This window comes from Canis lupus, chromosome 1, assembly GCF_011100685.1.
Source record: "Canis lupus familiaris isolate Mischka breed German Shepherd chromosome 1, alternate assembly UU_Cfam_GSD_1.0, whole genome shotgun sequence".
Lineage (NCBI taxonomy): Eukaryota > Metazoa > Chordata > Mammalia > Carnivora > Canidae > Canis > Canis lupus.
In genome coordinates this window covers 74303844-74320882 of record NC_049222.1, presented here as the reverse complement: position 1 = coordinate 74320882, position 17039 = coordinate 74303844, and the positions used below count along the sequence as shown (strand labels likewise).

At 36.5% G+C, this 17039-nt stretch overlaps 1 protein-coding gene and 1 long non-coding RNA gene across 9 annotated transcripts in view; one reads left to right on the top strand and one right to left on the bottom strand.

The window, feature by feature from the left end:
• The window catches only part of LOC119870816, a 38159-nt gene extending 28486 nt beyond the window's left edge, over window positions 1–9673 (bottom strand). Inside the window, exon 1 of the long non-coding RNA XR_005354045.1 lies at window positions 9540–9673. This is a non-coding gene — a long non-coding RNA (uncharacterized LOC119870816). The remainder of the gene's footprint in view (window positions 1–9539) is intronic.
• Window positions 1–17039, top strand: part of NAA35 (N-alpha-acetyltransferase 35, NatC auxiliary subunit) — a 107724-nt gene that overhangs the window by 29569 nt on the left and 61116 nt on the right. For all 8 annotated transcript variants that reach the window (XM_038526912.1, XM_038526919.1, XM_038526916.1 and 5 more), the window contains 5 exons: window positions 12568–12634; window positions 12716–12759; window positions 13833–13883; window positions 14522–14605; window positions 15694–15808. In XM_038526912.1, the coding sequence (XP_038382840.1) occupies window positions 12568–12634; window positions 12716–12759; window positions 13833–13883; window positions 14522–14605; window positions 15694–15808 (361 nt within the window). The remainder of the gene's footprint in view (window positions 1–12567; window positions 12635–12715; window positions 12760–13832; window positions 13884–14521; window positions 14606–15693; window positions 15809–17039) is intronic.

Sequence of the window (17039 nt, the reverse complement as noted above, 5' to 3'; positions counted from 1 at the left end):
TCCCAGGGTCTCTTCACTATTCTCCTGGGAATTCCATTCCCCTTTCTTTTTTGTTAGATTTCTAGTTATCTGGATTTCATACCCTTATTGTTCTTAGTTTATTACTTTGCTTGGTACAGCATCTCCAGTTCGATGGGGAGACCAGGAGGGAATTGTTTTTTGAACTTGCATGTCTGAAAATGTCTTCCCTACCCTCACACTTGTTTAAAAGTTTGGTCATGATAGATTTCTAGAATGGAAAACTATTTTCTTCCAAATTTTTTAGACATTACTCCACTGACTCTTAATTTCAGTGTTGCTGTCCCGATCCTTTATATGGACCCATATTTTCTCTGTGGAAGCTTTTAGGATTTTTCTTTTTAAATTTATTTATTTATTTATTTATTTATTTATTTATTTATTTATTTATTTATTTATTTATTTATTTATTATTTATTTATTTATTTATTTATTTATTTATTTATTTATTTATTTATTTATTTATTTATTTATGATAGTCACAGAGAGAGAAAGCGAGAGAGGCAGAGACCTAGGCAGAGGGAGAAGCAGGCTCCATGCACCGGGAGCCTGATGTGGGATTCGATCCCGGGTTTCCAGGATCGCGCCCTGGGCCAAAGGCAGGTGCCAAACCGCTGCGCCACCCAGGGATCCCCGGATTTTTCTTTTTAATGACTATACCTTAGACTTGGTCATCGCAACCCTTTACTAATTTCAGTTTGAAGTATTTTGTTCACAGACCACCACCTGTTTCTATGTTGCTTGTGTTCTGACTCCTACAATTCACCCCTACATGGACTCCAGTTTATATTACCTTCTTATTGTCGTTACCCTTTTGACTCTCTTTTCTAACTTTAAAACTATCTTCCTTCATTACAGCTACTCCCTTACCTATACTTGCAGCTCTCTTCCTCTCTTGCCTTATTGTACCTCAATTCTAGTTAAGTCCAGCCCTCTATCTGCTGTGCCTTTACACTTGCACACCTCAGTTGATTGCAGTTGATTGCACTCTGATTGGTCTACTTTCATTTCACCACCACGTACTTCCAAGTGGGCCTTAAGTGCCCTTCCCTGGGTCATTCACACTCCATCTCAGAATTCTAACAGTTGTACCATCATTACTTGAAGCCAACCTACCTTTCTACTGTACTAAATAAGTGAAAGTCATCTCACCTACCTGCACATGTGCCCTGTGTTCTTTGACCCTTCTCTTTGTCTAGATGAACCTATATGAGGGCAATCTCTTCTGCTTGTACATTAGATCCCATAACCTGTCTTATATTAACAAATATTCCTCTAGCAATTCTACCCTCTGTCCCTTGCGTAATGAATTTGCCCCTCTGCTGGATCATTCCCATTAGTATGTTACCATTTCTTCACATAACATAACTTCAGCTTCTCTCCCATATCTCAGTTCTTTTTAGCCAGAATCCTTAAGAGATGTCCATTCTCTCTTGAATCCTCTCCAGTCAGACTTTGAATGGTGTTCCACCAAAACTTCATCATCTTGGTCATCTAAGACCTCAGTGATGCTAAACCCATTGATTAATGTTTGGTCTTAAACTTAATCAGGCATCGGATTTTTGACATGAAATCCATCCTTGAAACAAATTATTTTCTCTTTTTAAGATGGTTTTTTTCCCCTGGTTCCCTGCCTCACTGGTTGTTCTTGTTTGTCATCTCATTTTCTAAACCAACACTGTCCAATAGATATAGAATGCAAGCCATTTAACTCATTTAAAATGTTCTAGTAGTCTGTGGGTGAAATTTTTGTTAACATTTTACGTAGTCCAGTGTATCTAAAATAATATTTTGATATATAATCATTTATAAAATATTGAGAATTGCCAAAATATGGAAAGAGCCCAGGTGTCCATTGATAGATGAATGGATAAAGAAGATATGTGTGTGTATATACACATATGTATGTATATGTATAAACATATACCTGTGCATATATACACACACACACACACACACACTGGAATATCATTCCACCGTCAAGAAGAATCGAGTCTTGCCATTTGCAGCGATGTGGATGGAACTAGTGTGTATTGTGAAATACAATTTCTCTGAAAGAGAAAGACAAATACCATATAAATACCATATGATTGGGCAGCCTGGGTGGCTCAGCGGTTTAAGCGCCTGTCTTCGGCCCAGGGCGTGATCCTGGAGACCCAGGATCGAGTCCCACATCGGGCTCCCTGCATGGAGCCTGCTTCTCCCTCTGCCTGTGTCTCTGTCTCTCTCTCTGTGTCTATCATGAATAAATAAATAAAATCTTAAAAAAAAATACCATATGATTTCACTCATGTTGAATTTAAGAAACAAAACAGATGAACATAGGGGAATGGAAGGAAAAATAAAATAAGGTAAAAACAGAGGCAAACCATAAGAGACTTTTTTAAAGGATTTATTTAGAGAGAGAGAGAGAGAGCATGCACAAGCAGGGGTAGCTGAAGAGAGAGGACAAGAAGCAGACAGCTGTGCTGAATGGAGAATGCAGTGTGCGGGTTGATCTCATGACTGAGATCATGACCTGAGCTGAGATCAAGAATTGGATGTTTAACCCAGTGAGCTGCCCAGGAACCCCAAGAGATTCTTAACTACAGGGAACAAACTGAGGGTTGCTGGAGGGGAGATGAATAGGAGGATGGAATAACTGAGTGATGGGCATTAAGGACACACTTGATGTAAATACGCACTGGGTATTATATGCAACTGAAGAATCACTAAACTCTATCCTGAAACTAATAATACACTGTATGTTAACTAAAATAAAAATTAATGAGATGTAAAATTATATTTTTTTGTAGCAAATATTCTAAGTGTGGTCTCTCTGTTACACCTACAGCACGTCTCAGTTTGATTCAAATGCTCTCTACTTAATTGGCTGTGTAATGACCATATTGGTCAGCACAATTCTAAACATTGGTGTGGCTCAGGTCCTGTCTTTATACCTCATCTCTCCATACTCATTCCACTGATGATCTCATGCAGTTTCATAGTCTTAAATTCTGTCTCTGCTATTGAATGTTAAGTTTGTATCCTCAGCTGAGACTTTATAGATTTCCCTAAATCTCAGACTCACATATGCTACTGCCTGTTCTGCATTTTCCACTTGGACGTCTATCTCAGACTTCACATTTCCAAAATAGAGCTGCTGATTTTCCCCTTGCCTCCTAATTTCTTCCTTCTGTAGTCTTCTCAATTTCAGCAAACAGAGCTTTGTTCTTCTAGTTGTGCAGAATAAAAACCTTGGAGTCATCTTTGACTCTTCTCTTTCTCTCATACCCTACATCTAAACCCTCAGAAAGTCCTAGGAAACAAAGGTTGGCAGTCTACAGCCTATAGGCCTATCCAGCCTGCTCCTGTGTTTTTATTATGGCCGTTAAACAAAGAATGTTTTTTGAATTTTTATTTAAGATTTTTTTTTATTTTTTTTTTTACTTATTCATTTCAGAGAGAGAGAGAGAGAGAGAGAGCACAGTCATGAGCCAGGGGGGTAAAGGGCAGAAGGAGAGGAAGAAGCAGACTCCCCACTGAATCCAACACAGGGCTCCATCTCAGGATCCTGGGATCATGACCTGAGCAGAAGGAAGACACTTAACCAACTGAGCCCCCGATATGGCCCCCATTTATGTGTGTTTTAAATGGTTACATTTAAATAGTCATATAAGTACTTACATAATATTCTCTATTTTACCACATGGCTTGCAAAGCATGAAATATATATTATACGGCTCTTTAAAGAAAAGTTTGCCTATCCTTACTGATACTGTTATTTGTTTAATTAGCATGTGCCAGGCATTGGGGCAGGTGCTGCTGGGTATTCTGCACCTGTAATGACAGGCATGTATTGCTTTGCTGTTCAGGCTGCGGGTGGGAGGGGAGAGTAAGAGCTCCTTCCTTAAACATCCAGCTACTAGAGCCACACCTCATCCTTCAAAGGTGTCTGATACCTCTAATCCTTTTTTTTTTTTTAAGATTTTATTTATTTATTTATTTGACAGAACACAAGGAGAGGGAGAGGGAAAGGATGAAGCAGGCTCCCCACTGAGCAGGGAGCTTCAGTGCAGGGCTCTATCCCAGGATCCGGGAATCATGACCTGAGCCAAAGGCAGACGCTTAATTGGAGCCACCAGGTGCCCCTAATACCTCTAATTCTTGAACGCTTTCTTCATCCTTGCTTTCCAAGGGCATCGGTTTAGCTTTTTCCACTCACCTAAGTCAGTTACTTTTTGTCCATTTACTTTGTATTTTCCAAAAATTGCCTTACGTATTTTGTTTGTTGTACTCCATTCTCTGTCCTTTGGGATTCAAACTTTTTAATTCCTCTAGTGTCATCTTTAGTATGATTTTAAGAGGTGTAATGGAAGTACTGTTTTTAACCAGAAGTTGAACATTTTTGCTGCCTACATGATAAAAGTTAAAACCCTTAGAGTAACACTTCCCGTGAGCTGGTTCTAACTTTATTGCTCATCTTTTTTGTTGTTCGTTTATTGAGTTATGTTAGAGATACACCACTGTGTAAGTTTGGGGTGTACAACATATTGATATGATGCATTTATATTGCTATATAATTGCAGTAGTAGCCATAACTAACACCTGTTGTATCACATAATGATCATTACTTCTTAGTGCTGGGAACAGTTAAAATCTAGTCTCTTAGCAAGCTAATGTTTATAATACAGTTTTGTTGTTTACAATCCCTATATGTGTATGAGGTCTCTAGGACTTACTTACCTACTAGTTGCAGATATGTACCCTAAACATCTCTCCCGTTCCTCCACTCTCCACTCACCATTTTATTTGCTTTTACTCACCATTTTACTAGCTTCTATAATTTTGGGTTTTTTTTTAGATTCTACATGTAAAAGATAACATACAGTATTTGTCTTTCTCTGACTTAGCATGTTATCCTCAGGGTCTATTTATGTTGTTGCAAATGACAGAATTTCCTTTTTTCTCATGGCTGAATAGTATTCTACTCCATATGCATATATATACACCACATCTTTATCCATTTATCCATTGGAGGACACTTAGGTTGTTTTCATGTCTTGGCTATTGTGAACAATGCTACAATAATATGGGAGTTGTATAGGTCTCTTCATTACCTGCTTTCATTTCTTTTTGCTATATACCTAGAATTGGGTTTGCTGGATCATATATATGGTAGTTATATTTTAAATTTTTTGAGGAACTTCCGTACTGTTCTCCATAGCGGCTGAAACAGTTTGCATTCCCACCAACAGTGTACAAAGACTCCCTTTTCTCCACATCTGGATCAACATTTGTCATCTCTTACCTTGTTGATGATCACACTTAGAGGTGTGAGCCAACATCTCATTGTGATACATGGTACAGATATCATTGGGTGTTTTTACTCATCTTTTTTCTCCCTGTGGCTTATTGTTGTTCAGCTGCTCCTGAGTACACTATTCTCTTTCATTATCCCATGCTTTTGCACAGGATGCTCTTTCTAGCTCTTATGCTTTTTCTCCTTTTTAGGATGAAGTCCTACTTATCTTCAAATGTGGATCTCCACCTCCTGAATTGCCCATACAGACTTCAGTTTTCTTCTTTGCCCTTCTTAGCACATTCTTCTGTTACAGCTGGTGCCTACATACTGGCTTACATGGAACAGTCCTACTTGGCATCTTTTATCCTGATGTAGTTATTAATAGCATCCCCTTCTACTCTCAGTAGTATGCCACTTGGAGTAATAATGGTATGGCCCACCCCTTCTTTTGTCATTTATTTTGTATATGTGCTGCCGAAGCGAGCACTTGTCATTTATTTTGAACGTGAATGTGATGTTTGGAGGTAGGTCCTGCTTCTTTTTGTAAACATGTAAATCTAAGACCGCCTTAGAGCTTAGGATGGTGAAGAAGAAAGATTATTTCTTTTTTTTTTTTTTTTTTTTGAAAGATTATTTCTGATATTCCTGTTATTTGGCATGACATAAGTAAGTATGCATCACTTAAGTCACTGTAGTTGAATTTTCCTCTTTTTTGCAACCAAGCATATTTTTAAGGTAATAAATAAAACTATAAAGGTTCTGGTTTGCCTGGCAAGGAGTAAACAGTTACCCATTTGGCATGTATTTCTCCAGATATTTTCTGTAATATGTATATATGTGTATTTCACTAAACATCATGGAATTATGTAAAATACTTGCAACTTTTTTCCACAGACAATAGAAAATAGATTTCTGTATGTACCAGTATATTGTAGGTAGAGAGCTACCTCATTGTTTTTTATTGGCCTGCATAGCATCATGTTAAGAGTATAGGTTTTGAATAGTTATTTCTGACAAGAATTGTTAAGGATACTAAAACTAGTAAGCAAAAGTATAATGAGCACTGGATTTGTACCTACCCTCCAAGTATCTTCCCATAAGATACTAATTACAAAGGGAAGATGATTCATTTATAGGGAAGAAACACGGCAAATAACACCTCAGCTAAATGGCCAGACTTAATATCACCAATAATGGGACAATTCAACATCCTTCAGCATTCAGAGAGAATGCTCCATGAAGAACACAGCATCACGTCTGTGATATTCCTATTAAATATAGCATAAATTGGATTTTATTTTGGAGAAACATAAAGCAAACTTATATTGAGGGATGTAGTTGTTAAAAATAACTTTGGCCTATACTATTCCAAAATGTCAGGGCATGAAAGATAAGGACCAAGGAAATGCTCCACATTAAAGCGACATGAATTACCAAATTTGATCATTGTACCATGGGTATGTAAGAGAATGATTTATGGTTTTGGGAAATCACACTGAGTATTTGGAGGTGAAGGAACATCACAATCTATAACTTAGTCTCAGATGTTTAAGAAGTATAGAGAATGATAATGCAATATGGTAAAATGTTATCATTTGATGATTATGGGGAAGGAATTTAGGACCTCTCTATACTATTTTTGTCTTCTGAAATTTTTTCAAAATAAAAGTTTAAAAAGTACAGTCTCTGGGGATTGCTACCACCTATGTTTGTGTTCTTCCTCTGTCACTTATATGCTTGTGGTGTTTGGGAATTTAAGTTTCTACACCTCAGTGTCCTCATTTATAAAATGTAGTCTGTAATAGTCCCTACCTCAGAGCGTTATTGTGAGGATTAATGAAGTTAATACAAGTAAGACGTTTAGAACAGTGTCTGGCACATAGTAAGTACTTAATGTTAGTTGTTACTATCATTTGTATTCCAGTGTATATTCAGTAAAGTATAAGCCACTTACTAATGGACATTTTAAATTGTTTGAAGTCTTAATCTGAATCATCTGTGGGCATGTTTTACCCTTACTTGTAGCTTTACTGTGTTACTCAGTATCTGGTCTGTTGAATGCACTCAGATTTGGGTGAATGGATCAAGTCATTTCAGGAGCACCTGAAATCTTTATGCAAGTATTTTATCAGTGAAATAAATTTTTAAAGTAGTAATGAATGATAACTGATATATTGTAATTTTTGTTTTAGAAGGGATTGAAAAAATTTTATTTTCTTAGAATATTACATTAGTACAATCAAGATCACTGGTTTGGTTGGAATCACATTTAATGCTGATATTGAGTGTTCTGCTACAGTTATGATTATAAATGTTTTACTATTACAGATTTCCTTGTGGAGATGCATTGTTTTAAATGCTGTGTTTTATAGGACCCTGAATACCCCTGATAACTTTCTGCAGTTACATTTTGGAAGTATTGTAAAGACATTGTAAAGTACAATAAAGAACGTGGGGCTTTATTTCTCAGGACATCCTCATCCTCTCAGTGGATAATAGGCTCTATAGTGGCTGTGATTGTATTTTGCCATTGTACCCCTGGGTACATTCTGTGTTCTGAAAATGGTTCAGAAATGAATAAGGAGAACATTTTCCTTACTCATCCACACCTCCAAATTCTTGATTTCAGAACTGCTACCCTTTTCAGTTAACTGTCTGCCTCCAGCTCAAGTCATGAAACCAGGGTCCTGGGATTGAACCCCACATTGGGCTCCCTGCTTCTCCCTCTCCCTCTGCCTGCCGCTCTCCCTGCTTGTACTCTCTCACTTTCTCTCACTCTAATAAATAAAAATCTTTATTTAAAAAAAAAAATACTACCCTTTGCTCGCTGCCACTTACTTTCTGGCTGCCTTACTCTGATTCCCCTACTCTTGCTATCCTTCAGTTCCACAGAGACCTCCAGTTTCCAGATGCTGCTCCTTTAGTTTTCTCTATTACTTCTGTTGTGTCCATGGTCCAGTGGTAAAATCATTCTTTCTCAAACACCCTTGATTCCCTTGCCCCTCTTGTCTCATAATGTGTCACTTATATGGCAAAATCCCAACCATCTGCCTGCTTGCTGCTTGCACCCAAACAGCAGAAGGCTGCTAGAAAAAACCCACATCTGTGTGTCTATTCTCACTTTAATTTTAGGACTGCAAATCTCAGATGGGCACTCAGCACTAGGGACAGTCCTATCCTACAACACTTCTGTGGTAAACTTTCTTTAACAGCCTCTCAGTGACTTCTCCACATATTTTACTTCACAAAACCTCTATTGACAACCCTCTTTTCTGTGTTTTCTTTGTACCTTAATGAAATATTAGATGGAATCAGATGTAGGTTGAAGTGCCCTATCTTCTCACAATCACATGTTGCTAACCTGTGTTGGTACCCACATCATCTGCCTTCTTTCTATCTTGTGAAAATGCAGTTCCCCTGACCATCTAAGCTCATCTTCCACTTGTGTTCTAGATTCTGTCTCTGGCCTGCTGCAGTCATTAACCATTCTTTGTTATGCATTATTAGTGTCTCCTTCCCTACTATGTTATTCTTTTGGCATATAAACATGCTTAAATATCGTTCAATTTAAAACAAAAATCACCTGGATCCCATGGCTCCTTATCTAGTGTCATTTCTCTGCTACCCTATGCAAAAAGAACTTCTTGAATGAGCTATAAATATTTACTTATTTTTTTTTTATCTCTTCTCACCCTCTTCTATTGGTCATTCTTTTTCTACAACTGCACAGAAGCTAGTCTTAACAAGCTCCTTAAAGATAACTGTCTTGCTAAATCCATTGTTCTCACCCCTCTCCCTCTCCAGCCATCAGCCTCATTTTACACAGTTGACCTCTCCTCGTCTTCCTGGTACAGCTGTCTCTTGGTTTCTATCTTCCTTACTGGTTAACCTATTTCCTGTGCTTGCTTCTCTGGATGCTGGGACTTATTCCTGGGCTCCTCTGTATCTTCTGCTTCAGTCAGTGTCCTCTAGTCCTGATTCCTCCCCTGATTTTCAGACTCACACAAGTGCCTGCCTGAAATCTTCACTTGGATACCTAAAAAATTATAAACGTTAACATACTAAAATTGTACTCCATCTCTGCCTTTAAACCTCTTCCTCTGAAAATCTGCCCTATCTCAATAAATTGTACTATCATATACCAGTTCCTCAGACCAAATACCTAAAAATAATCCTTGATTGCACGGTTTACCTCATACCCCACATTCACTTCATTGGCACATCATGTTGGCTTTACCTTTTCAATATATCCTGATTTCAGCAACTTCTCATCACTTATAATCTCATCACATCACCATCAGCTCCTGCTTGCATTGTTGGGTGGTGTCCAGTATCTGGTCTCCCTGGTTTTATGTTGACTTTTGTCCTTGTTGAATCTACAGGGTTTCAAGAGTACTCTTTTAATGGTAGCATCTGTTTATAGAACTCCTCTGCTTCAGTCCTCCAATGACTTGGATTAAGTTCTTGTTACTGAGAATACTATTTATTTCACAGACCTATGATACTCTGTGACGTAAATGCTTTTCCTTAGACTCCTCTTGGACAGCAGTGCTTAAGTAGGGCATACTGGTGTGTTTTGTTTTCACAGTGTTGGTCTATTTGATTTGTAAAAATTTAGTAACATTTAAAAATTGGAGAATTTTACATTAAATTAGATATTCTGAAAAACATTAGCCTTGCATTCATTACTTAATAAGGTAAGTGTTTTGTTTTCACAGTGTTGGTCTATTTGATTTGTAAAAATTTAGTAACATTTAAAAATTGGAGAATTTTACATTAAATTAGATATTCTGAAAAACGTTAGCCTTGCATTCATTACTTAATAAGGTAAGTAGCAGCTGGCTTCCTTTACGTGTGCATTCTCTAGTCGGCCACAGTCTTTACCACTCCCTCAGGTATCTTGTAGCCAACCTGATCTACTTAGGAAGATGACCTCTGCCATACAGTAGGTCATCATTCATTTGACTTTTTTTTGTTAATGGTACTTTGTGGCAAGTACAATTCTAAGCCCTGGATATAAAGCAGTGACTACAACAGAGACTTAATATCATTGATTTTGCATTCCTTGGGACAGATAATGTGTCAGTAAGCAAATATATAATGTCAAGTGTTGTTAAGTTCTGTGAAGAAAAGTAAAGCAGAGACAGCACATGTAAAATGGTGGAGGGTGCTGTTTTAAAGAGAATGCATAGGGCAAACCTCTGTATGAGGAATTGACATTGGAACAGAGGCTATAATATAGGGAGGGATGGGGCCCTGAAAACGTTAGGAGGAAACTCTTTGTGGGGAGAGGTAGCAAGTATAGAGGTCCTGAGAAGAGAATCTGTTTGATGTGTCCAAGGGATGACAAGAAGGCCTGTGTGACAATGCATTGAAGGTGAAGAATTGTAGGTGGAAGGGAATGAGGTTGGAGAAGGGAGGCCAGGGCTGCATGGTGAGTGGTGATAGGCCTCAGTCCATGTGGGTTTCTGGATTTTCCTGTGAGCAGGGAAACAGTTGAAAGGTTCTGAGTAAGACATGATGTGAAATCATTTATTTTAAAGCAATCTCTTTGGCTTCTGGCAGTGAATAAATTATAGCAGGGATAAGCATGGAAGGGAGGGACTTGTGTGGAAGCAGCTATAGAAGTGAGAGAGGGTGATGACTTCAGTAGAGAGAATTGTGAAAAGTGAGAGTTATGCTTAGGTGAGAAATTGAAGGTCGAGCCTTTTGGGTTTTCTGATGGTTGGATACAAGGCATGGAAAAACGAGAGGGGTGCCTGGGTGGCTCAGTTCGTTAAGTGTCCAACTTGATTTTGGCTCGGGTCATGATGAGGGTCTTAAGATGGAGCCCTGCATCAGGCTCCACACTGGGTGTGGAGTCTACTTGAGATTCTCTCTCTCTCTCTCTTTTTGAGATTCTCTTTCTCCCTCTCCCCTGCACATGTGCGCCTTCTCTCTTTCTCTTTAAAAAAAAAAAAAAAAATGGGATCCTTGGGTGGCTTAGCGGTTTAGCGCCTGCCTTCAGCCTGGGGCGTGATCCCGGAGTCCTGGGATCGAGTCCCATGTCAGGCTCCTTGCATGGAGCCTGCTTCTCCCTCTGCCTGTGTCTCTGCCTTTCTCTCTCTCTCTCATGAATAGAATAAATAAATAAAATCCTTAAAAAAAAAAAAACGAGTGGAATTGTGGGGCAGGTTTTCAGTCAGAGTAACTGGGTGGTTGGAGGTGCCATTTAGCAACATGGTAAACGCTGGGAGAGTTCCTTTTTAGATGTGTAAAATGTGAGAGTCCTATTTGGTGGCCTAGTAGAGATAGAGTATAAACTTTACCTAGAGGATAAGCTTATAGCTCTGTAACACAACCTGAGATTTTTAAAGACTCAATCCTATGAGTCCTGTAATACAACTAACATCAGTTCTTTGAACCCAGGGACATTGGTTTTTTTTTTTTTTTTTTCCTCCCTTTCTGTTTGTAACATGTATTATAGTATATGATCTGGATTATGTTCTCACTGATGTTTTTATTAAGAACCCACAGAAATGTTGCCATAGTTTTGGCCATTGCTATAGATATATGCCTATTATTCCATTATATTAGGCTTCTGTATACATTTTTATAAGAATTATAACAGAAACATTCCTTTAATAGACTCTTGTGACTTAATCAAATCAGCCAAATGATACTTAGTTTTTAAAGTGAGTCTAGCAAACTACTTAATTTGTTAATGTCTCAGCAGTAAATTTTAAATGACTTTGTAGGTGGGAATCCATGTATGAATAATTTTCTCTTTACAGTGGGGCCGAAGTGGAAGTATGCTTTTGCTATCACTGAGTAATTCTATTTGAGAAGGCTTAACTTTTGTGGCCTAACAGTGTGTAAATAAGCATATGATAATTTTTGAAGCAAAAGTCTTGTTTAAATCTTGCAACCTTATCTAGCAGTAATTACTGTGTATTTACTGTTCACTTGGGAAAGTGAGAATACTTTGTAAGTGGGAATTTTTGTTTTCTGATATTATTAGCATTAACCTTATTTTGCAAGTTAGCATACTACATCCAAGTATATTTAAATTGCCTTAAGAACAGATGATTAAAGGTAGAGATAGCATTAGAATATGGTGTTTTTAAGGATACTCTGGGGAAAGCATGGATATATGATAGCAGTATTTAGACAAGCAGATGACATTTCATTACTGTGTTCGTGTTAGCAAATAGTGATTTTGTAAGAGAAATATAATGAAAAGTTTTGCTACTACTCAAGGGCCTAATTATTCCTTTCCTGTACAGGAAGATTTTCAGTCAATGACATATGGATTTAAAATGGCTAACAGTGTGACAGACCTTCGAGTTACAGGTAAAACAATTTATACGATGATTCACAAGTTTTGTATTTGGATTTATATTTCCTCTTTAAACTCATCATCTCTCTTTTTAGGCATGCTAAAAGATGTGGAGGATGACCTGCAAAGAAGAGTAAAGGTATATTTCTTTTCTCTTTGTTTTGGTATAGGATTTTTGTATTCTTCTAAATGTCAAGTTACCTTAGCTAATTACAAATACCAAGTGTAAGGAGGACCAACAGCTTCCTTTCTATATGCTGTGCCTTTTTTGCAATTAATTTGAGGACAGCTACAGGAAGTTGTTTCTGGTGAATTAATGTCTCTTTCAGGTATTAAAATTTTAACCATTTTTTTGCCAGTGTTTTAGAATTATAGTATGCTCTTTTAAGAATAGCATAATATTCTAGAATTTTAAGTTCCTCAAAGTTAAGGACTGTCTTCTTCAATAGCTATTACAAGGTCTGCAGCACAGTAGAAGACCTCAGTAAATGGTCGTGTCCCAAATCTGCTGAAAACCATGGTTATCAAAGCAATTTTATATTACCACCTTATTGTTACCATAAATAGTTGATGTTTATAATTAAGCAGCGAATTAGGCAATAAAATGCATATAGTGTCCTATTTTTAGGTGAGAAAAATACAGCTTAAAAGAGTTAAGTAAACTGAGTCTCCTGAAGGGCTTGCCACTAGGGAGTGGCAGCGCAGGGCTCGCTCCCGAATCTTCTGCCATATCTTCCTGTACTGCTGCCCTACAGTTGTCAAAGTAGCCAGTCACAGTTATGCTTTACAAGAGGTTTTGCATGTTAGTGTGGAACAGTCAGCATTTACCACATGATTTTATTTTTATGATGTGATTTTTGTAAAGGTTACTGTTTTTTTCAAACAGGGTTAGTATTGAGAATATCAAGACTTTCAATTAATACGTCCTTTTAAAAAGAAAACAATATGATGTGTCATGTACTTATTTCATTCTTTTGCTTTTGATGTTTTTAATACCTTACTCTTCTGTGTGATCTTTATAATTTATATCAAAATGAACTTTCTGTATATAGTATTAATAGGAGGAAAATAAATACTAGATACAGCTTTTTTCTCCCAAATATTTTTCTTAAAAATAGATTCTTGTGTGTACTCAATAAATTAGGTTTAGCACTTTACCTTGTATTTTTACATATTTGTGTTTATTTTAATTCACATTTTTTAAAATTTTAGAGTACTCGAAGTCGACAAGGAGAAGAAAGAGATCCAGAAGTTGAACTGGAAGTAATTGAACTTATTTTCTGGTAGATAATATGAGAGAAGTCTACCTCTTAATGTTGTAGTTTTATGAACTGCGTTATAATTTATGGAAGCCCTTTTTAAGGTATTTCTTTAAAAATTGGACATTGCAAGGGATTTTATTTCCCTTGTACTTTTTTTGATAGAAAGATAATACAACTCTTTCAAATTCATTATTTCAAAGCTCTTCAGTATTCCTGTGAGGTAGGAAGAAAATGTTTTTTTACAGATGATATGTCAAAACTTGGCAAAACTCAAGAACTTGGACAGTATGAAAAGTACTGAATCTTTGTTGAGATCTGTAATTTTCTGATGCTGCTTAAAGAATCTTTTTATCAGTTCTATTTAAAATGCTAATTAAATTAGTTTTTGAGATAATAGTCTAACTTTTTAAGGAAAAGTCCATCCCATTGATACAGAGCTTTATGTTTCTATTTCAATAGAACAAACTTTTTATTTTCTGCAGCTCATTTTTCAGGCATTTAAAATACTGTTAGTGAAGGTGTTTGTAATATAGTAAGTTATTAGCTTTGAAATTTAGGACTTATAACACTATATTTTAAAATGAAATTCCTTTAAGAGACTTTGCATCTTTTAACTTCTAGTCCTTTCTTATTTTTTAGCACCAGCAGTGTTTAGCAGTATTCAGCAGGGTGAAATTCACTCGAGTGTTATTGACAGTGCTTATAGCCTTTACTAAGAAAGAGGTAAGAACATTTACTGTAATCTATTTCAGTGAACTTTTTGTGGAGGCAGGAGAGAAAGCAGGACATGGTGCTTTTTTTTTTTTTTTAATTTATTCATGAGAGACACAGATAGAGGCAGAGACCTAGGCAGAGGGAGAAGCAGGCTCCATGCAGGGAGCCTGATGTGGGACTCAATCCCCAGACCTGGGATCATGCCCTGAGCCAAAGGCAGATGCTCAGTTGCTGAGCCACTGACAATGAATGGTGCATTATTCAAGTAGTTCTGAAACTTTTCCATTGAAACACCTCCAATCACACATATACGGTGTTTGGTATATTTCATATATAGTTTATATAATATATATATATATTTCATATATATTTTAGAGATATTAGATAATTTTCTCAAAAAGTCACAGGAATTTACATTCTACTCTAAACATATCCATATCTGTTGATATCTAAAATAGTGTTTTATATTACATATTAGTGGTACAATAATAGAAACTGCAATTGCTTGTGTATAGTCCTACTTTGTGAATTGAAAAGGAGAAAGCAAAAATCAGAATTTTAGGTAGACTTCTTTCATTCAGTTCAATAATTAACTGTTGGATTTGTGTAGAACCAAAAAAGCTCTAGATGGTGAATATTTTTTCTTCATGTGTATTTGCATTAAATCAATTATAGACTAATTTGTAGATAATTAGGAAGTGGTGAGTAGAGATCCAACCTTTTACAATTGATCTAACTTCTAAGTCTCTTTTTTCCTGCTTTTTAAATTTCACCTTAATGAATGGCATAGTAGAAACGTTGCAATTTTCCATTTGACTGCAACTCAGTTTTTTTCCTTTCTTTTTTTAAAATATAAGACAAAGAATAAGCCAAAGATGTTTCCTATTATTTTTAAATGGCTCCTACCAGAACAGAAATGGGGAAAAAAAACATTTCTATCCTAACAGGATCTGAGCATCCTGTAATAAGTGAATAGTTTGTGAAAACCGATGTCATTATAACATTTAATTTCATTATTGTTTATAGGATTTTCCTATTTAATGTATATCTTTCAGTGAAAGAATATGTAAGAATGTTTTTGGTGATTTATTTGCTAGACCAGTGCTGTTGCAGAAGCTCAAAAATTGATGGTTCAAGCAGCAGATCTTCTTTCTGCCATTCACAATTCATTGCATCATGGCATCCAGGCTCAGAATGATACTACAAAAGGAGGTAATTGTTTTACTCTTCCTTTTTTTTCCTTACCCATCTAGAATGTATAGAGTTTGGTTTATTCTAAAATTTCTTTTAAGTCCATCTGTTTGGACCTCGGAATGTTTAAGTCCATAGACTTTTATATAAAGTGTTTATGCTTTCCTTTAAAATTTATTATAGACCAGAAATTGGACTATAAAACTTGACTATCTTCTGTTTATTATGGTTTGGGCTGTGAATATTTAATATCTGATGATCATTCTGTAATGTAAGCAATACATTCTTTTTTTTAAATCACCTCTTCCTTTACTCCATTGAGACATCATCTCTTCAGTTACATAGTATTTCCTGAATAGTTGGCCTATACCCTCTGTGGTCTCCTTGCACTCATACATACCTCTGTATAACATTTTTTTAGTACATCATATTATAATTGTTTACCTGTTTGTCCTTTCATGACAATATTTCAGGTCAGGAACTGTCCTATTTGTGTTTCTCTACAGAGTTGGCACATTGGTGGTAGATTGTATTTATGAAATATTTCTTAAAATGAAAGAATAATGTACCTTTGTTGTATAAGTTGCAGCGGAGTTAACATTTTAGATAATATATAGCAATTTTGATTCTTAAAATTCATTATAAAGAGATATTTATATTTTAAATTGTACACTTCTAGTAAGATATACGTTAATTATATCTCAGAGTTGTGATTAAAAGAGGATGGAGCAATATTTTCAGAATTTGACTGGAAGAATGGTTTTTAATCTTGAATCCTAGTTCGAAACTGTCATTTAATTGTGAAGAAAAATAATACTAGGATTTAAAGTCTCAAAATTAATCTCCCAGAAGTTTTTGAAGGTATTACTGGTATATGTGTTCCATTAAAACAAGGGACTAAGGGGATTCCGGGAAAGGTGGCAGAGTAGAAGGATCCTAGGCTTACCTTATTTTAGAGATACACTTTATAACACCCGTATCAGTGTAAATAACCCAGAAAACAACCTGAAGACTGGCAGAAAAGACTCTCCACAGCTAAATATAGAGAAGAAGCCACATGGAAGAGGGTAGGAGGGGCAAAGACACGGTCAGAAACTGAACCTGACTCCCAGAGCTATCTCCAGGAGTGAGGAACACTGAAGGTAGCAGAGAGGGAAGAGGAGTGGACCCCACATGGAGGCATGAGGGACCTACACTGGAAAGATGAATTGCCATAATATTTGGCTTTGAAATCCAGAAGGGCTCAACTTCT